At 41.1% G+C, this 21,404-nt stretch overlaps 1 protein-coding gene across 2 annotated transcripts; it reads right to left on the bottom strand.

Moving 5' to 3' along the window:
- Positions 1–8,061: 8,061 nt before the first annotated feature.
- Kcna4 (potassium voltage-gated channel subfamily A member 4) lies at positions 8,062–14,594 on the bottom strand. 2 transcript variants are annotated; one of them, XM_051144298.1, is made up of 2 exons: positions 14,099–14,594; positions 8,062–11,158 (listed from the first exon to the last, which is right to left on the bottom strand). In XM_051144298.1, the coding sequence occupies exon 2, from the start codon at positions 10,375–10,377 to the stop codon at positions 8,410–8,412; it is 1,968 nt and encodes a 655-aa protein (XP_051000255.1). In that variant the 5' UTR covers positions 10,378–11,158; positions 14,099–14,594; the 3' UTR covers positions 8,062–8,409. The 2 variants fall into 2 exon arrangements, with proteins under 2 accessions (XP_051000255.1, XP_051000256.1); XM_051144299.1 differs by lacking the exon at positions 14,099–14,594 and adding an exon at positions 13,732–14,087.
- Positions 14,595–21,404: the final 6,810 nt, after the last annotated feature.

Genomic DNA, 21,404 nt, shown 5'->3' with positions numbered 1-21,404 from the left:
GCAACAAAAAGATTTTAACGTCAGATGATTTTTTTTTTTAATCTCTCGAAAAGGTTATAATACAACTAAGAGTTTTCAAAACTGAAATAAGGAAAACAATGCTTCCAGCATGTGACTGCCAGCATGTTTCAGCAATGAAGGCAGGATTTAGCTTCTGTGGCAGGAGACTAATCTCTAAGAGTGACACCCTGAACGTACAAGGAGGAAACGGCAATTCCTAAAGAGAGCTGCTCCTATCTAAAGATTCCTCTCGATCTCTTGAGAGAATAAAAATAGACTGGCATCACAAGATGACTCACACCTTGAGATACTGTATGTTACTTCATGCTTATCTATCTAATCTAACCCTCTCTTTCTCACACTGCCTGGAAGCCTGTGAAATATGTGGATTTTGGTAGCGGAATGACACCTTGTCTCTGCATGTATGAAAAGCAGACACGGCAACGGCAACAGCTAAATCAGCAAGGAGCATTTGACGGTAGAGTTCTAATTAGGATGCACGAGTTTTATGACTTCTCCATTCCTCTAAGGATGTCATGCAAGCAATAACCAACATAAACCTACTACATCACTGTGCATTAGTGATGCTCGTTCCTGGGACTTCTGTTGTTTGCTTAGCTCAGTTGCAGTTCGCGGCAGTGCCCAAGTGTCAATATTTTCAAATGTGAGAGGGGATGTGAACGTCCCCTTTGCAGAAGAGAAAAGCGAGTTTTATCCTTAACATGATGTAATAAGTTTTAACCTTATTTCTGTTGCAGCAGGTGTAGCTTTTGGATGTATTCTGGGAGACAGAAAGCAGAAAGTGGTGATAGTGGGACATGCATACCCATATGCTTAGACGAATACACTCTTCAGGATACCTTAGGTTTGCAAAAAATTATAATTAGCATTGTAAAATGCAGCTGTTTTTAGACTGATCTAGCTGATCCTTCCAACAAATTGATGACTTCATTTAGGCATCGATCCTCGCTTCTTGTCCACCTGTCTCCTATTCCACCTGTCTCCCAATTGGCTCTGGTCCTGGATCCTGTTCTATTCTGCAAGAAACTTGTCAGGAACTCTGAGGTCACTTACAGATACTCAGAAAAGGAACCCTAATATTCCAACAGTATCTGTACACTATGATACAGCCAACAGGCACATCTTGTGTTGTTGCTTAAAGTTACTGAAGTCAGCTTAAAAATAGTCCAAAACCAAATGTTACAAAAGAAGATATCAAATACACCTGCCCTCGTCCAATAAACACATAAGTGCCTTTTACTTTGTTAGAAAGACAAAATGTTTATAATGAAATCTACTATTTTAAATATAACATTGAAAGTTGAGGAAGAGGAAACAAAAATACAAAGGAATTACACTATACCCTCAGAAAGAATGAATAAATAAGTCACTATTTCTTGAAATATTTCTCCTAATAAGTAGTTCTGATTAAGGCTTGCACCCTCCAAATATATTAATTTCTTTTAAAAAATTAGCTAGAGATATGCCTGAAGTTAATAAGAGAGGGTGAGACTTAGAATCTCCAACTATTTTTCTCAAATCTCATTTTATTATTAAGAAAATCAGCCTAAAATTTAAAACTTCTGGGACAGCTAGTTTCTTTAAGGGTTGCTTCTGGCTGGTCAAATACATTTCAGTGACTGACTTATACCTAAGAATGGTAGGTAGTACTAACAGATCTTATTTTATTTTTTTAATATGAAAACAAAATTGAGTAGTATGGAATGGGGCATAGATCTGGGAGGAGATAGAGGAGGGGTGAATATGATCAAAATACAATATATGAAATTCTCAAGAATTAATAAAAATATTTTAAAATAAATATTAACTTATTAAAATTTGGGTTCAACCAGAACTTGCAAGCAAATAAAATAAATCTTAATCCAATGGCACTCCCTAGGGAGTCGATAACCTCTTCACGGACTTCAATCCACAGAGCCTCATTAATTATTTCCTCCTCTGCCTGACAGCAACTGAAAGCCTCATTTGGATCATGATCCCTACCATTGAGAAATAAAAGAAAGACTCACTCAGGTGCTATCAACGCCATGAGTGTTCTTTGGGGAAATCACCAATCCATTCAAGTGCAAGCGTACTCAGTTTATAAATAGAACAGCATGCATCAGCTAGCAACAGTTAGCTAATGTGGTTCTTATCACAATTGCATAAGGATTCCAATAATTATCCCCTGGTTTTATAAAAGAGTCCATACTATCCAACTATTTTATGGAAGTGACTTCACAGACTAAAAGAGGTTTGGGACATGCACCCAAATAATACAAAACTTTTTAATGCTATACTGAAACTTCGGACAATTGAAGAGAAACATGAAGCAATAGATATAAGAAAACCACCAAAAGATAACAGCTTCAGGTAAGTCTAATTCTAGAGAATGCCAGCTAGGTCCACAGTTTCTACCATTTCCATATGCATCTTTTATAAAATGGGAAAATGTGCATAAAATAAGCATTTTCAATGTCTCATAAAAGAGTTCCTCCTGAGACCAACACTCCAAGTCTCTATATCACGTAGAACTCCTCAGAGGTTAACTACAATGCCACTGTAGATGTAACACACAAAATCCAACCTAAAGCTTAAGGAAAAATTTTTCCAGTACTCAAAATATCACTACTTCTCCACAATGCATATTTTCCTACTAATAAAAAATTTTGACTTTTCCCTTCAGGTTTTCCTTTTGCCATACCTCAGATTACTCATTTGCTGACACATATTTTGCCCTAATAAAGGTAGAATAAGTAATGCATAATACATGTAATATATAAATGTATGGATATATGATGTGGGACTATGATTTTCTGAAATGGATAAAACTCTTTGGCACCACTTTGGTTAACACTCACAGAATCTGTATATGTAGCTGCTCTGATTGTTTTTAGAACTGACAGACCCCAACAACCTGTAACTTAAGAACCTGTGAACAAAAATGCCTTTGCTTTCTTGATACATGAAATGTTTTTAATCAAGTACATTTATGCATAATATTAATATCTAGGAAGAGACAACCCATCCTCTACACCTCCTGGCTTTTCCTAGATGACTGTTAATAGTACTTCTAAGTGGGGCTGACATGTCACCTGACATTTCACAGAAAACATTAACTTGCATATTTGATCTGTAACTAGTTTCTGTCTTGTACCATCCTCTATGGCAGTCACCTCTTCATTTCCTCTGAAAACCACAGGAACTATGATAAAACTTAGCTGTGTCTCATATTTAACCCAGATTAATTTCCTACACTGGCTCACCAGACTTAGACACATAATTAGGGTTTGTTTATTTTTCTAATTCTGGTGCTTTTTTTTTTTTACACTGTGTTTTTGGAGTCAAGGTTTTAATACATATCCCTGAAACACCATATGTAGCTCAGGCTTTTTCTGAACCGGTGACCTCCATGTCTTAGCTTCTCAAGTGCTGGGATTAAAGGTAGGTGACACAATGTTCAGATCTGCATATTCTGCCAATGTATCCTTTTATGATTTTGCATTTTCCCAAACTGTCTATGTAACCATAGAAAATTTAATTCAGAGCCTGGGTAAAGGCAGACCTAGAAGACAAACCAACTATGAATATTCTACAAAATAGATCACTCCCAGGTCAGAAGGCAAGAGTTAGTTAACTATTTCTGGGTCAAATACTAAAGCCATCTAGATACTGGCGACCTCTATACAAATTCACATTTCAGTACATCAGTAACAGCAAATGGAAACAAAGTAAAGCTTAGCTCAGCCCCACTTGGGCTCATGAATCCCAGAACACACTTTACATGAGGACAAGGCAGCATCAGGACCACAGAACTAGCCTTCTTAAGTCCATTCTGATCCTAAAGCCTCAATGGGGATGCTTGAGTCTCCCTTGAAGCCTCAGCTGATGAATGTGAGCTATGCTCTGCAAAACGACCATGTCATGCCTAGAGTTAATCTTTCTATTTCTCCCCAAAAAAATGATTGTTTTTTTCTGAACCTCAAATTGGGCCAGATGGCCTGATACATATTAGCATACTTTTATGAAGAAGATACTGTGAGAAATCAGGACTACTATGGAAACAGACAACGAAGCCAGAAATAAAATTCCTATCACAAGTCCTAATCTTAATTTACTTTTCAGAAGTACATATTCCCATTTACTGCAAAAATAGCTTTGGTTCCTTTGATCTTCAAGAAAAACTATTCCATCCGACTTCTTTCAAATAGTAATTCAGATCTCAGTATTAGAAAGCAAGATCGTGGTCTAACCTAGGAAAGCTACATTGGTTTTAAAAATCCTATACTTAGAATCAGGTTTTTTTTTTCAGCAGGAAAACCAAGAGGTACCTTTTGTCCACATCAAATGTCCCTTGCAGAATTCAGAATGATTTTGGGGTCAAGAAGATTTCCTGGAACAGGCCCTTTTGTCACTGAATGACAACCCGTAACCATTCTAAACTGTATCAATAAAAACAAAAACACAAAAAGGGATGTTACACTCTTCATGGTGCACACGAGCACATCACCACAGGACCATTTAAAAATGTAAAAAAAAAAAAAAATCCTACACATATTTCCACTTTACTTAGTAATAACATTAATATGAGAGATACAGCAGTACTCGAAAATAAGCAAAGGACAACACTATTTCTTATTCTGTTGAAAATGGGGTGCTGCTATTATTATTTAAATAGGATGAAAATAATTTCTTGTAAATTAATAATGACATTATATGAACTAGGACAATACAAATGTTAACTCTGTGTATTTTCCTTGATTATAGCTTTTTTATAGTTTGGGTTCTGTTTAAACATATGCATGCTTAATGAAAGGGTTTTTGTTTTGTTTTACAAAGCTTTAATAGTCCTATGTAACACAGACTTGACAAGGAATGTAAAAGCACTTGTGAAGGAGTATGTGTGTCTATGCATAAAATGAGTTCCCAGCACAGGTCAGAACACTATGACAACACTGTTCTTTGACAAAGCAAGAAATAAAAATATTTACTTACCAACCTTCACTGTATGTATTCAACTGGAAACAGAGGAGGTATTTTTAACTTCTTGAACCCCTTCCCTTTATAAGTTTGTAGAATAAAGAGTTTCAAAATACATCCTATTAACTGAGTTTAGGCTATATTTTATGAACTCCTAGTTTTTCAGTTACTGTAACAATGATTACAAATATTATGCTATTGTGATCGAAAGAAAACACCCAAACTATGCAGATGTTATCATCTGCATGGGCTGTTTTAGTTAAAACAAAATAGTCTTATCAATTCCATGGTAGAATTTGGATACTGAAAGTAATCAAATAACAATGTACCCCAAGATTTCATATTTCACTCTAAAAAGGAAGAAACAGGGAACCTTAAGAATCAAGTGACACACACTGTCCCCAGCTAACCACCTGCTTTCATGATTCCTTGGACCAGCTGTCACTCCTCTGGCACCTACTAGCTTCCTTTCATAGAAATGAAGGGAACATCTACCCCTCCTCTCTTCTCTATAACTATTAGGCATCACTGCTTAGTTTTCAAGAATTTGCAAGAAAGAACGATGCATCTACCTGAGAAAAGATGACATTCAGAAAGAAATCTTTGGATAATGTCATCCGAAAAGGACCTCTGGATCTTGAATGGGATCACTTCCTTTTTTTTTTTTCTTCCCTGTGTGGCAAACCTGTATGTATTTCAAACCTGTATAGTGGCATCTAAAAAAATACAGTTTCCTAAATCATTTTGCACAGCAGCATTTTCTGGAGTAGGAAATCTTCACAAAGGGTTCTAAACTACTTCATATAGCCTGAACTTAGGAATCTGATGTCAGCTCACAACTGCACTGAACACCCATCTTTCTTTCACATAAAGAAGTGCTTCACATAGAAATGCTCACACTCAAGGGAAGGGGGCTTCACAGTTTCTTCTCAACGTAAAATAAACTCACGCACCCTAAGATAAATGCATTTTGTATGGAGGAAAACACGCCTTAAATGACATTCTAATAAATATTTGGTTTGAAATCATAAGAGTAGAAATTCCATCAGTTTCCCTTTTTAAAAATCTCTGTAAAATAAAGGAAGCCCTAGGATTCTTAATTATCTGTAGCCCATAAAGCCTCAGAATTATCTATAGCATCAAATAAACTTACAATAACTTTTCTGATTTAGAAAGGAAATATCAAAGATATAAATAAATTCAGAATGTTTTCTTCCTTATCACAAAGTAGTACTATTATTTCTACAAAATACTAAATAAATGACCTGTACAAGGGAAATGTTGAATAATCTAGAAATTATATCAAGCGTTTGCATGAAACTCCACATTTCAGAGTTCTTAAGCTTCCTTCTGCTTTCCCTACGCCTGTGATATGTCATGCTTCTATACCCATAAAAAATGAGGTATAGACATGTTCAGTGACTTTTGCAAAGGGATTACGGCCACGCCTGTCAAAGGCTCATTACATTTGCTCTAATACAATGTATTAGTGTCAGAATGTCATCTCTGAGTTCTAGTCACAAGGTGCCACCGAGTCTCTCAGTCACCACCGTTGCTTGCTGCCTTGCCTTCCCTGAATGGAATTCTAGCAAAGCTGGTTCCTTGTGAGTGTAGAGAAAAGACAGGAAGAAAGGTATTGATTTTCTCGGAATCTTTCAATTTCAAATACCTTAACAGAGAGGTAAAATGTATCCAATTGCTTTCTGGGCCAAGAGCATTTGAGAAAACTGACTGAAGGGTGTGGTGGGGTGCTTCTTTTTGCTTTGTTTTCGGTTTGTTGAATTTTGTTCGCATTTCTTAGTGTTATGGGCTGAAATAGTGTGCATGGGATTTCTTCACGGTGATCAGGACCATTTCTAAAGAAGATTTTGCTTTGTTTTAATAAATTGGAGAGTAAGGCCTCTTATGTGTTTATGCTCGTTGCTCTGAGCTGTATTTCATAGTGATACAGTCGTGCAAGGCTCATTTCCTTGTAGCTACCTCAAATTCAAGATGACCTGTTGTGAGCTAAGTGGAACTGTAGTCCTCAGAAATCCTGCAGTAAACATGATAATGATGTAATGGAGATAAGGAAACCAGATGTTCTCCACCCATTCTTCCCTAGATCTGATTTAGCAGAGTGCTTTGGCATTTAAGGGGGAATTCCCACATTTTGTGTTTTGTTTTGTTTTTGTAGCTGCACACATACACACAAACAAAATGGACTTAAAGCTAGCATTTTGTTGCATATTTAATAAAAAGATCTTAAGCCATAATTGCTGTAGCTGCTGGGTGCCTTATTTCTTCAAGAATTCTTTCTGTGCATGCAATAACTTTGGTTAAATTATCCGGGACTTAAAAGGCAGAAGAGTATTTAAAATAGTATGGTTTCGGAAGCATCACTGTAACAACCCAACTTCAAAAGATTCAGCTGCTGAACTTTGCTCCACAGTTCCCTTTGCAGATCAGCTGTTCATACTTTAAAATAAGAATCGTGTGCTGCTATCTCTATGGTCAATAGTCTCACAAAAGTAAAAGATTGATAAATGAGGCGAAGAAACCATTCTTCCAATGATTGTCATTGAACTGATAGGTGCGTTAGTAAACATTCACAGTATGAGTCTCTCTCGGGCTTCAGCATAGAAAGTAGTGCAAAAGAAAAAAAAAATCCAGCATTAAGACCTGCAAACAAAACTGGTTACATTTCCTCCAGAATGCTAGGCGTTTGCTATTAGTTCTCCCCAAAATTAATAATAAAATATAATCAATTTCTAAAGGCCCCTGCAGCCTTTTCAAAAGTTAATTTCCAGTTAAAAATAAACTTTAATTAAATCCAAGATTAAATTGTGACCTATATTCTATTAAATAATTTACTTTCTCTTTTTTTCTACACAGTAATTCTTACAATTTCTAAAAAAACAACTACAGAATCCAAAGACATTGGAGACATTATTAAAACACTGGTAAAATACTTTTCAAATTCATTAAATCTTACATAGTAAATACTTCAGAATGCCAACTTTTCTTATCACGGCACAATTCCCGACAATGTTGACAGTTTACTTACACACCCATGTACATACACACACACTCTTTCACACTCTCTCACTCTCTCTCTCTCTCTCTCTCTCTCTCTCTCTCTCTCTCTCTCTCTCTCTCTCCCTTCACGACCATCTTCATTATTAACATTTTTCCCATTATGTGCAAAATTCTTGCATTCTATTAAAAATATAAAGATAGATCTGCTCTATTTATGCCTCCCTCTTCTCCAAGATGTATCATTTATTTGATTTGCAATACAAGTTTAGTCACGATTATGCCATGTATTACCATTAAACAGCGGACTACTGTATGCAGCGCAATCATTTGCATATTTTGTTTTCAACGCTGCACTTTCTATGTATGAATATATCTGGAGATGGGGGAGCAGTGGCAGGTGGAAAGAGCGACTCACACATCGGTCTCCACAGCCTTCGCATTAGAACAGTTGTTTTTATCTGTCTCGCTGTCATCCCCCTTCCCCTGACATTTCTCTTCCTTTCCACATAAAGATTCCTTGACCCCTTCTTCCATTTCTAGATACTCTGACTTGTCCCCCAGGGAAGAAGAAGTCGAGCTCCGAAATTTCTTGAGCAAATTAGACGGTAGGTATGGGCAACTGACTGCGTTTTGTGTCAGCTGGGTCTGTTCTTCGTTTTCAGTCTCTCTGTGGTAGAAATAGTTAAAGTTAGACACAATCACCGGCACAGGCAGAGCAATGGTTAAGACACCAGCAATGGCACACAGGGACCCCACAATCTTTCCCCCCACGGTGATGGGCTTCATGTCCCCATAGCCCACAGTTGTCATGGTTACCACAGCCCACCAAAACGCATCTGGGATGCTTTGGAAATGGGTCGTGGGTTCATCCGCCTCTGCAAAATATACTGCGCTGGAAAAGAGAATGACCCCGATGAAGAGGAAAAAGATAAGAAGGCCCAGTTCCCGCATGCTGGCTCTTAGGGTGTGGCCCAGGATCTGCAAGCCTTTGGAGTGTCTAGAGAGTTTGAAAATCCGGAATACTCGGACCAGACGGATGATCCTGAGGATGGCAAAGGACATGGCCTGCTGTTGCTGGCCATTGCCACCCCCTTGCTGCTGAGCCAGATCAGTGCCCAGAGTGATGAAGTAAGGCAAAATGGAGACAATATCTATGATGTTCATGATGTTTTTGAAGAAGAGTGCTTGGCTGGGACAAGCAAAGCATCGAACCACAAACTCAAAGGAAAACCACACAATACACACGGTCTCCACGATGAAGAAAGGGTCGTTGAAGATTGTGTGCCCCGAGTTCTCCAGGTGGGGTGCTGACGTGTCATTCAATAGCCTGCTGTGCCCACCTGCACTGAGGGCCATGATGAGATCCCTATCGTCCCTGAACTCGGGCAAGGTTTCCAGGCAAAATATGACAATAGAGATTAAGATGACCAGGACGGAAACGATAGCTATGCCTCTGGCTGGACTGGAGCTCTCCGGATATTCAAAGAGAAGCCAAATCTGTTTTTTAAATTCGTTCTCTGGCAGAGCCCTGTCCTCTTCTTCTCTCACGAAGCCCTCATCCTCCCGGAACTTGAGCAGGGCTTCTTCCCCTAATTGATAGAACTTCACCTCCTCGGTGAAGATATCAAAAGGAACATTAACGGGTCTCTTCAGGCGGCCTCCTGACTGGTAATAATATAAAATGGCATCAAAGCTTGGTCGGTTCCTATCAAAAAAGTACTCATTGCGCAAAGGGTCGAAGTACTGAGTCCTCTTCTCAGGGTCCCCCAACAGAGTTTCTGGAAACTGGGCCAAAGTTTTCATTTGCGTTTCAAAGCGTAGACCGGACACATTTATCACCACGCGCTCACAGCAGTCACTGTAGCGGACTGAACTGTAGCCGCCACCACCACCCCCGTCATCCTGTGGTAGCAAGTCTGTGTATGAACACCCATCCCCATGGTCTTCCTCACCATAGTAAAACCTTCCCTCCTCTTCCTCCTCCTCATCCTCCTCCTCCTCTTCCTCTTCCTCGCTCAGCTCTCTCAGTATCTTCTCTTCGGAGCCACTGGGCATCAGGTCTGAGCAATGAGGAAAACTGCTCTGCCGGTGATGGAGTTTCTTCTTCTCACTTCGCTGACGCCTCCTCCTTCGACTACCTCTGCTACCTTGAGGATCATGGGAGGAGTAGGCCCCACGTGTCTGGTGGTGATGGTGGGGCCCGCCACCAGAACCCCCAGTGCCTTCGACAGCAGCTGTGGCAGCTGCAACGGCAGCAGCCGCAGCTGCCCTGGAGTGAGCAAGTCTCTCCCGCTCTCGTGCCCTTGCCTGGGCTGCATAACCATAAGGCATATGACTGTTGCACCCTGAGCTCTCGGCACTCACCATGGCAACCTCCATGGTGGTGGTTTTTGGAAATGGCTGGTTCCAGTTGTAAGAGAAGAAGAAAGAAAAATAGGGCAGCTTATTTTCTTACCAAATTAAGGTAAGTTTGGAAGCCTTAAGCAGATTGCTTAGAAGACTTGGGATATTTTCAGTCCAACTTTGCATTTTCTGTTTTTAAATCAGCACACTTCATGCTCCCTCTTCTCAGAGATTCAGCATTGCTTTCCAGAGCTTGACTAGTCTAGACAACAGCCTAGTGCTCCTCAAACATAAGTCATGAAGCAATGCAGTCTCCCAAACACCTACGTTTTGGGGGGTAGATGCTCAAATCTGGAAGTATGTCTGGGATGTGGTCGGTGATGATGCTACAAGACTCAAAGGCAGCAAGTATCTGACAGCCAGAAGTTGTGCCTAGGAAACGAAGTAATTTTTTTTTCCTGTGTGGAAATTGTCCAAAGCCCAGGCCATCCAATTTAAATAAAATGCAAATTAAGTCTTTAGTCTTAGCACTCGCCTTCTAGTGATGGCTTGACCCATGTTAAAATGCAGCTTAAAATATGCCCAGCCATTGCTGCTCATTCTATGAAGACGATCTCCCAGGCTCTCCCTCTAAGGTCATCAAAGGCTTCATGGACCCACAGACAATGCCAAGTTGTAGAGAAAGGCAAAGACCTTGGAAAGCACAGAAGGTGGAAGACGAGGTTCCAGCGGAGGCAGTCTCAACACTGAGGTCTCCATAGGAATCAGGAAGTGAGCAGCATCCTTTGGCTAGAATCATTCAGAAGAAGCACTTCACCTGAAGAGGGATGGGAAATAAGCACAGGAGAAAAATAAAAAGATTCAAACCATCGAGAGCAAGCAGCCCTTTATTCCACATACGCTTCTTCTCTTGTCCTCAGGCAAATCCCGAAACACACACCAGGAGACCATAACTTGTCAAGAGTACAGGGCAGGCTGCTCTAAAATCTCTCCCGCTCAGCATCCATCTTGCTTTCTTCTTTGGTTATTAGTTCAGATCCGTCTATATTTTGCTTCTGCCCATTCTCAACCCACATGGTTCTTGCTTTCCGCTGCCCCTTCACCGGGGTCAGCCTTTAATTCTCACTAGCATCCTCTTCACCACGCAACAGCAGTGCTGCGACTTTACAGCTGTTTCCGTTACTTATTTATCTCAAGGAATACTCTCTAAATTTTTCACTCATAAAACATTGCTGAATTAAGTACCCTTCTGTTTTCTTTTTCTGTCTTTACTCAGGATTAAAGAAGTGAGGGGGGGAGGGAAACAATTTTCTTTAGTTTAGCCTCCACTACTTGAATGAACATCGATTATCAAATGTATAAACTATAAATAGCATAATCCATCCCTCCTCCACCAACCCCATTTGTAAGGAACGATTGAGATCATGGATGCTATCAGGATAGCACACTGTATATTCTACGTCATGAATGGCAACAAATATGGCAGTTATGGATAACACAACATTAAACTAGATTGTCATCCATCTACCACTCCCCAAATTTACATTGTTTGCCATTGTCTGAAGTGGGGAAAGATGGAACTTGAGCACATCCAGGGCACTACGACATTAGACAATGCTTATGTGAATCTATCGTTCTCTGACTCCCTGAAACGTGCCCCTGTTGGTTTTCTCTCTGCTCCTGCATCCTACTTCCTACCACTCACAGCCTAGAAGCAAATCACAGTTCCCACATCTCTTCTCCTTGAAGTGCCTTCATGTCCTCTTGATAAACTCTTCTGAAAAGTGTGGAGGCTGCAATTGGAGTACACACTTCAGCCCCTTCTCATTGTATCCAGCTCTTTCATTCTCCAATTCACCCCACACTTTTGTAGACCCCAATCTGTCTACCATCAGCTGCTATTCCTTGTCCCCTGCTCTTACTTTGCACTCCTAAGTCCATTGGTTTCATTTCCTCAGCCAGCCCTTCAGAAACCTCCTGCCCCTAAGTCTGGTCTCCTGCCTCTTCTATTTACTCTGTCCAAGAGGACTTCTAAGAATACTGAAAATGACCCAGAGAATTGGAAATGATGATAACAGGTAGAATTCAGGGCATCCTTTAGCTTCTATTACTGGAAACACTTGGGCAGCATGAGAGCAACGGCTTTGGAAGGCCATTAACAGTATCCTACCCTTGAGCACCTGCTGCTCTCTGCTGTTGGTGTCAGTCCCATAGCTTAACTGACAGGCAGGGAAATGACAATCAGAGGGCATCACACATACACACACACAGAGAGAGAGAGATACACACACACATCCTTGATTGACACCAAAAAAAAAAAAAAAAAAAAAAAAAAAAAAAAATCCAGAAAATACACCTCAGAAGTTTTCCCTGGCGACATCTGCCTCTTCACATTATCTCACGTTCAGAAGTGGTTACAATGGTAGCCCTATGGCTACGTTCACTGTGGCATATGAACCAACATCTTTAAGACTGACACAGTCCAAATAACCCAAGAATTTATTCAACTTCTCAACACCCACAAACAGTTCGTATAGATACCACTTAAGTTCTGAATGACTGACATGCCCATATAGTTACAAATGTGTGGATGTCTCCCCTGCACAAGTTACTCCCCCAAAGGTCATGAATTAGAGGGTCTACCAGCTCACTGTTAATACTACAAGCTCTAGAACTATCTTCTTTCTCTTCTATAGCAAATTCTGCTTTATTCTTTATTAGGCTTATTAATTACTGGTTTTCTAACTCACTCTTACACATTCAAAAAGCAAACAGTTTTTCTTTCAATTGGCTACTAGTTACCTCACTATCCTAGAGAGACAGAAAGCAGGAAGGGGGGAGGAAGGAAAAAAGAGGCTAAGGGGGTGGCATGGGGGAGAGGGCTACAAAAGGAAGAAAGTAGAAAAAAGAAAGAAAGATGCTAAACACACCAAACCATTTGCCGAACAAACCAAACCAATTTAAAATCTCTTTCTCCAGGTGTTCTTAGGAGAATCAAGGAGACTTTATGCAAGAGACATTGGCAGGGGCTTTTCCCTCTGTTCTTAACACCATTAAACTAATAGGATTTTTGCAGGGCACCTATTCCTGTCTCTATATTCCCATATACCAGCCAAGCATCCCTCTTTCCTTTCTCCCCAAAAACAACAAGGCTGTTTTTCTCTTTAGATGCTAATTTTTGCAACTGTGTTAGGGTGGTACCTGAACCAAATCTGAGAGAAGGCCGAAAAGAAAGAGGCCACAATTAAAAATAAAAAGGTGATAGAATCAGAAAAGCTAACACCAAGAAACACATACTTCAAAGCACACCATTTATCCAGTCCCTGTGGACTGCTCAAACACTCTGAAAATGCATGCCATCCTAATGTTGGGAGAGGCAGCAATACAGACCCGCTCATCAGCTGTTCGCAAAGGAGAGGACCGGTGAGGCTGGGATCAGGCAAAACGAAAACGATGCTGAATGTAAACCCCACCTCATCGGGGAACGACATCTTTAATTGCGCCCTGGCCTCCAGACCTGGGTTCCCGCTCTGGCACATTAAACAGGGCGCACTCACCCCATCCCCTGGGTTGCCCCTGAGCGCCGTGCGGCGTAGCATCTGCACCTCCCTTCTCCCACCTCCTGGTTTATTTTTAACATCCTTCCATTCATGTCCTTCTGTCACATTCTCGATATTATTTATTCCTCAAATGTCCACAGCTTTTCAACAGTCAAAAGAGTAGGTTGAAGGAAAGATAAGGAAGGTGTCATACTTACCGTTCCCAGCAAGTGCGAAAAATAAAAATAGAGAAAAATGCCCCCGGAGATTTGTTTTCTCCCCTCAAACTGCAACAGCTGGAGGAGGGGCAGAATCATTGGAGGTGGGGGCGCAGTACAAGAAATCACTCCGGTTTGGCAGGTGGAGGATCCCAAATATCCACGGAACAAGTTCTGTCGCCTTGGCCGGGGGGTGGGGGTGGGGGGTGTCACAGAGTCCTCGTTACTGGAGCCCAATGCTAGAGATTGGGGACGCCCCAGTAGACCCCGGAGATTTCTGGTTCCTCTGGAGTTCGAAACAGCCGACCTGGGCTGGGAACGGAAGTCAAGGTTCTCCAGAAAAAAGACTCAAAATCCTAGACAGCAGCGATCACTTGTTAAGCCTGGATTCCTTCTACAGTATCCATCCCAGTCTAGCTCTCTTGCTAGCTGCAGGAGGAGCACACGCCTCCCCAGGCTGCCAGAGCGCACGGGCGGGGGCGGGGCCAGGACGGGCCGAGGGTGTGGCCTTTAGGCTGTCACCACGGGCGCCTCCCCGCGTGGCTGAACGGGCGCAGTCACGACGCCGCGACCCCACCCGTTAGCCCAGCCCCCACGACTGCTTAGCCTCTGGAAACCCTCCCAGGAGCACTTGGTTATCACACCCCCTCGCCACCCCAGCGAGGAGCAAATCCTGGAGGCAGATGTGTCCCATAGGAGCTGGAATAGAAGTCCAGGACCAGCAACACAGGTGCCACTAGAGAGGCTGAGAGGGGGACTTCGATGGGAGATGCAGTGCAGAAAACGGGTAGATAGCTAGGGGCAGCTTCTTTCCCTACCCTGATATTTATCTTCCCTGGCGCCTGTCCTCTGTTTGCCCCAGAGTGTGCAGGAGTGGGGCTCAGGCTCAGGCTCTGGGGAGACTGCAGGTCCAGGGAACCATGTTTCCCTATGAGTACAGCCAGCCTTAGTCTCAGCCTTCCTTGAACATTAGAGTCTGCAACTTTAGCTATGGGTCCAGCCTTCCAGGCTTAGAGAAAGATCAACTTTACCCATGTATTAGAGAATGGTCGAATCTGGAGTCAGACCCTGGGTGAAGTCTACTGTGTCCAGGAGACCGAATTCGCAACAGGAGGGAGGTTGGAGGGTTCTGATCAAACTGTTAAGATGGCCTAGACTGGACGTTTTGAAAGGCTGACTTGACCCCTCTGTGAAACTGTTGCTGCGAAAATAATTGAAGTTTAACCAGTGGTTCCATATGGGGGAATTGGGCTGGCTTCATATTCCTGTCCCAATCTTTATAGCAATCCACGTTTCTTTTTTTTTTTTTTTTAATATTTCACATTACCATGGTCCTGAGCAGCTAAGTGTGTTTCTAGGAAGGCAACCCAGTGCCAGATGTACGTTAGTTTCTGAACTATCTCTGAGACATAGATATGGGTATGCAATTTCGAATAATCCATAGGAAAGAAATGGTGGCTCAGAGAGAGAGAGGAGAGGGAGAGAGAAAGAGACAGAGAGAAAAGGGGGCGGGGGAGGATGGGGAGAGATCCAGGTGATAGGTGGTTCCGGTCTTCGGGCATCGAGTAAGCAGTACGGTACACAGGTCCAACTGCTGGAGCAGATCCGAGCTGGGCTGGTCGGCTGGCACCTGGGTTGCCATACTGGCAGGCAGCTTTGTTCTTGGGCCCTATTGGGCTTCCTTCTTTTGTGATTCCCAATTAATTATTAAGGGAAATATTCCAGAGCTGAATTATAGATATGCTCTGTGTGCACTGCACTCACCTAGTCGCTGCTGACGCAGGGAAAGACACCTGGAAGACTGCTTTAGTTGTTTAATTTTTTAAATAATGGGGGAAGGGTCTGATTGTAATTAGTGAGGAGGGAAAAACAAAAACCATTGTGGAGCATGGTTTTCCTATTGTCATACAGTCAATGCACCTTGAGATTACGGCACAAATAAATTTCCCTGGAAACACCCTCCACTCCCACTGCCACTCTACCCCCACCCTGGTTTTGGTTTTGGGTGGAAAAACAGAGAAAGGTACCTCTAACAGCTCTCCAGAAGCTCGAGTTCCAAGTCACTCTGTATTGTAGCTCATTCCAGCAAGCAGGAAGGACTGTTCCCTTCCAAAATAGGTTTGCTTGCTGTACAGTCCTTCCAGGAACAGGTGACTGACTGACTGTTGCACCATCAGGAGGATGTTTGGGGGGATGGTAGACTCAGGGCTGAGGGTGTACGGTGCAAGGTCTTGTGACCAGTTTTCAAAAGCAGTTCATGAGATCAATCCACAGTAGCTATGGAATGCTTCCAGGGAGTTGAAAGATGAGATTTAGTACATTGAATAATGTACTAAAGATAATGGTTGTGTTGAAGCTTAGATGTTTTGATTGGACCACATGGAAACTTCTAATTATATTTCTACATGTCGTCGGCTATTTATTCTTATTATGGCCCAGAAATTTTAAACATTTAAATGCCTGAAATCCTCAGAAACATCTTTATGTCTTAGGTATCAGGAGGAACAACTACTTAATCCTAGCAATAACGCAGCTGAATAAAAGCCAGTCTGATTGAGATAGCCATTAGGGATGGACGTGGCATGCAATAGTCATTGAGTGGACAGCCCATCGCTGGCTATGTTCTAAGCTCTTTGCATGTATATTGTCTTGGTTAAACTGCACGACTACACACTTTGTACAATAGGTACTATTCTGTCACTGTTGTATAAGGAAATTGAGACTTACATGGGTTATATAACTGTGGCTAAAATTGTCTAACTTGCAATATAGTAGCAGAACTAGGCCTTATATGAGTAATTTTGCAATGTGGCAGAACCTGTACTCAGTGCCACCAATGCCACACAGTCTATGCATACATATCCCCATGTAAACTAATAACTGTCATAAAATCATGGACTGGAGATGAAGTGAGACAATTCATGCTATGATGCAGATATGAAAATCTTGTGTCTGCAGTACAAAGAACCCAACAGCATCCAATACAAAGAAAAAAAAAAAGGCAAGGATTCCCAAGGAAAAAATAAGAAGACTTGTGAGAATTACAGTGGCTACTATGAAACTATATTGGCTCCTGGTGCTGGGGTAGGGAGCACTAGCAAATGGAACTGCTGTGTTATGAGCAGACTGCCTGGGAAAGTATGGCGCTTTGTCAGCACTCTGCCCACATTCCAGCACACACATATGCAAACATGGGCATGTACACACATATGCAAACATGGACATAAACATACATGCACTACAATTTTTAGCTCTCTGCCTCCATTTCAGCACACACATATGTGCAGAAGCAGTCGCAAACACACATACACAGATACACACACATGCTGATATGTGCAGACACAAGCATACACATACATGGACTCTACCCACTTAAGTAGTTTTTTATAAAATAAGAATAATCATTGATTTTTCTCCCCCTCATACTCTTATGGATTATTCAGAAGCTCACATAGTGAACAGAAAGTGTATTTTGTTGTTGCTGTTGTTGTTTTTATGACCTAAAAAAAATCTCTATTTTGAGAAAGTTCTAAACCTCTCTTTTCTTTAAGAAAACTGGGGGTAGGGGGAGATTGTTGGTTTGGTTTGATTTGGTTTTGGTTTTTTGTTTTGTTTTGTTTTCTTAAGGGTTGTTTTTGTTGTTGTTGTGTTTTGGTTTTGGGTTTGGTTTGATTTTGTTATGCTTTCCTTTCTTAATCATCACCTGGTCAAAACTTTAGAAGCTTCCCCACCTCCATACTCCCCTATTACCTCAAGGAATTTATCCTTGGCTTTGAAGCCTCTCATTCATGGCACAAATGATCAAGTTTGCTCCACGAGGCCTTTGTTTATGTAGAATGGGGCAAAGGGCAGCAGAGGTTCTTTTGCACAAAACAGGATGAGAGGCCTGTGTGAGTGAACTGACTCCATTGGGACGGCTTTTGTTTTCCTTGATGAGTGAGTGTGTCCTGTCCCAAGTGAAGAGCAACGTTCAGTGTCCCCCTCACTGCCTCTACAACAAGCTTATGACACTTTGCTTAAAACAGGTTATTTTTTTCAGAAGCGAACCCTGTATCTGACCCAGGTTGTGGACCAAAAAAGAAAGAGGTTTCCATCAATGAATGATATTGACTATGTATGTTGGAAAAAAAAATAATAAGTGGAGGTCACTACTTTCATATCTTCTAATCTCAAGTCCTCAGATTTTCAATTTTACAGTTCTGAAGTGAATCAAAGATGAGATAGAACATGTTTTCATGCCACCCTCTCAAGATTCATAGGCAAAGATCGTCTCCATCCAAGTGAGCGACTCAGCTAGGTGTTACTCATAGTTAGGTTTTCCATGACTGTTCAAGCTCATTTTCCATTCTATTATGTCCTATTCACAAGCTACTCAGGTCTCAAGAATTCAGAAACGCACATTTATTTCTTACTACATTCCATTGAAGTTTCTGTAGCAAAATACCATAAACTTAGTGACTTATAAACAGAAATTATATCTCACAATATTGCAGGCTAAAAATATCCAAGACCAGGATGCTGGCAATATCTGTATTTGTAGAATGCCCATCTCTTGGTCCACAAAGGCTCTTTCTAAGACTCTACATGGTAGATGTGCTAACGTAGCTCTATAGGGCTTCTTTGATAAGAGAACAAGTCACGCTCTTAAGGACTTTCCTGGGATAATGGTACAATTACCTCTTGGTACCATCCCATAGGGGAATAGAAACCCAACTTTAGAATATGAGATGGGCACAAGCATTCAGAGACCACAGTAGTGAGGGAGCATCAACCCTTGCGAGAAAGAGAGACCACTCAATTAAAAGACAGTGATCACACCACTTGCCAAGCATAATAGAAAGGAAAATATTGCCACCTGCCTTGGGTGAAAGCTGGTAGCATGGAACAACAACCAAGAGTCAACCTACTAGTGTGGTGAAGTTCTGACAGAAATCACACAGAAGGCAGAGAAAAGAGATGACTGGCGGAGGCTACAGGAAAAGGTTCTTGAGCAGGAGTTGGTCCATGCCAAAGGCTCAATGGAGAAGAATAATGTGTGAGAGAATAAGCAAACATCAACAGAGGATACACTATAGAATGGGAAATGAATTACTTCTCCAAAGTAGTTTTAGATGCAATGGTGATAGAGTCAAACTGGTATGGTCTTAGTTACTTTTCTGTTGCTGTGAAGAGATACCATGACCAAGGCAACTTATAGAATAAAGAATTTAGTAGGGCTTACAGTTGCAGAGCGTGAGTCTATGGCCATCATGACAGGGAGCAGGGCAGCAGACAAACAGGCGTGATGCTGAAGCAGTAGCTGAGAGCTTAAATCCAATGTACAATCACAAGGCACAGAGAGCTAATTGAGAATGGCATGGGTTTTTAAATCTTCAAATCCTATCCACCACAACCACCACCACCCCTCTGCCCAGTGGCACATCTCCTCCAACAAGGCCACACCTCCTAATCCTTCCCAAACAATACCACCAACTAGCAACTAATTCAAACAATCAAATATTCAAGTTTATTCAAACACATAAGCTTCTAGGGGGCATTCTCATATAAACCTCAAACTAAGGACTATTGGAAAACACTACATGGTGGGATACCCAACTCTTTGTAACTCCACACACAGGGTATACATTTAGAGTGTACATGCCTGCTCAAAACAAAGTTAGTAACTTCGTGGTGACAAAATGGAATGATTTACAGAATCTCCTAGCTGTGATGACACCTCTTTTATTGACCTATGAATATATCTTAGAAGTCAATTGGATGGACTGAAACAGGCAGAACCTCAAATCAAAGCATAGATTTCTAATTGTAAATTATTGAAAAAGTATCCCAATTAATTGAAGTATCTCAGTCAGTATTCAATACATCCATCTTAAGAGTTATGTACAGCTGCCATTGAAATCCATTCTGGTAGAGACACTAAAAATTGTAAAAATAGAATCATTCATTTATCTTCTTTTTTCTGTTTTTCTATTTTTTACATGATTGGGAAATATGGTAGTTGTATATAATTGTTGAAGATTAAGCAAGACGTAGGTGCAGATGTAAATTCACTTTGCTTTGTCTTAATTGTTATACACCAACAAGAATCAAGTGTAGGATGAAGTATATCAAGGCAAGAGGAGGTAGGGACTAGTATTCCAGTTTTACGGACACAAATACCACTATGCCTTCTGAGCCAAATACTAAGTTTTTCACAGACACCCACATATGGGCCTTAGCAATTTAAAAAATCCTAGAGGAAGGTATATTACTTATTAAAAATGAATTCCAAACTCCTTAAGAATCTTTTAAATATGGTCACTGACATTGGGCTTGGTCTAATTCTGCTAAAACTTGGACTCTCCCTTCTTCCCCTCTTTTGATTTGAATTGGCATTAAGCCTCTGAGGACAAGCATCACCAATCCTTACAGAATATCAGTGTTTTATAGCCTATGGATATAATGTGCTGCCTCCCAGCTGCTGGCACCATTATACCTTTGACTATTGCTTTTTCAATAGACCAACAGTCCTTCCAATTTGGGAATATTAGAAACACCTTGCACAGGATGTGCTTTGCAAAACAAGAATCATTACTGTAGGAAAGATGCTGTCATAAAGACAGAAGACATTTCTTCTGGACAAAGATCAGTTATTTAAAAAATTTAACCAGGGTTGGAGAGAAGGCTCAGAGAATAACAGCACCCAATGCTCATGCAGAGGGCCAAGGTGCAGTTCCCAGCATCTATATGTTGGCTCACAAGAATCTGTAACTTCAGTTTCAGAGAATCTGATGCCATTTTCTAACCTCTTTGAGCACATGCTACCCATGAGCCAAGAAAAGAATGAAATTTTGCTATGAAATTTTAGCTCAGCAATATACTCACTAGAAGAGGTTCTTTCCTGCAGATTTCTGGTACACTTGTATAATAGTTGGTCAAGACTGACAACTCTGGGTTGATAAATGAGGAAATTAATTCTTAATTAATTGTCCTTAATATGACAGACTATGCCATGTTTTCATTAAGGGTTCCTTTAATAGTGAAGAAATAAAGCAATTCACGCTAGCATATGTGCAAAAGAAGCAAGGATGGAATCAGAGTTAGATATTGTATTAGTCCAGAAAAGAGCTGAAGACCAAGGTCCAGTAAAATCAGTAATAAACTATTAGGAAGCCAGTCTCTCTCTCTCTCTCTCTCTCTCTCTCTCTCTCTCTCTCTCTCTCTCTCTCTCTCTCTCTTCTCTGTCTCTCTCTCTCTGTCTCTCCCTCGTCTCTCTCTGTCTCTCTCTCTCTCTCCTCTGTCTCTCGCTCTCTCTCTCTCTGTCTCC

Source organism: Acomys russatus, chromosome 4, assembly GCF_903995435.1.
Source record: "Acomys russatus chromosome 4, mAcoRus1.1, whole genome shotgun sequence".
NCBI classification, from domain to species: domain Eukaryota; kingdom Metazoa; phylum Chordata; class Mammalia; order Rodentia; family Muridae; genus Acomys; species Acomys russatus.
This window is presented reverse-complemented; position numbering and strand designations above follow the sequence as displayed.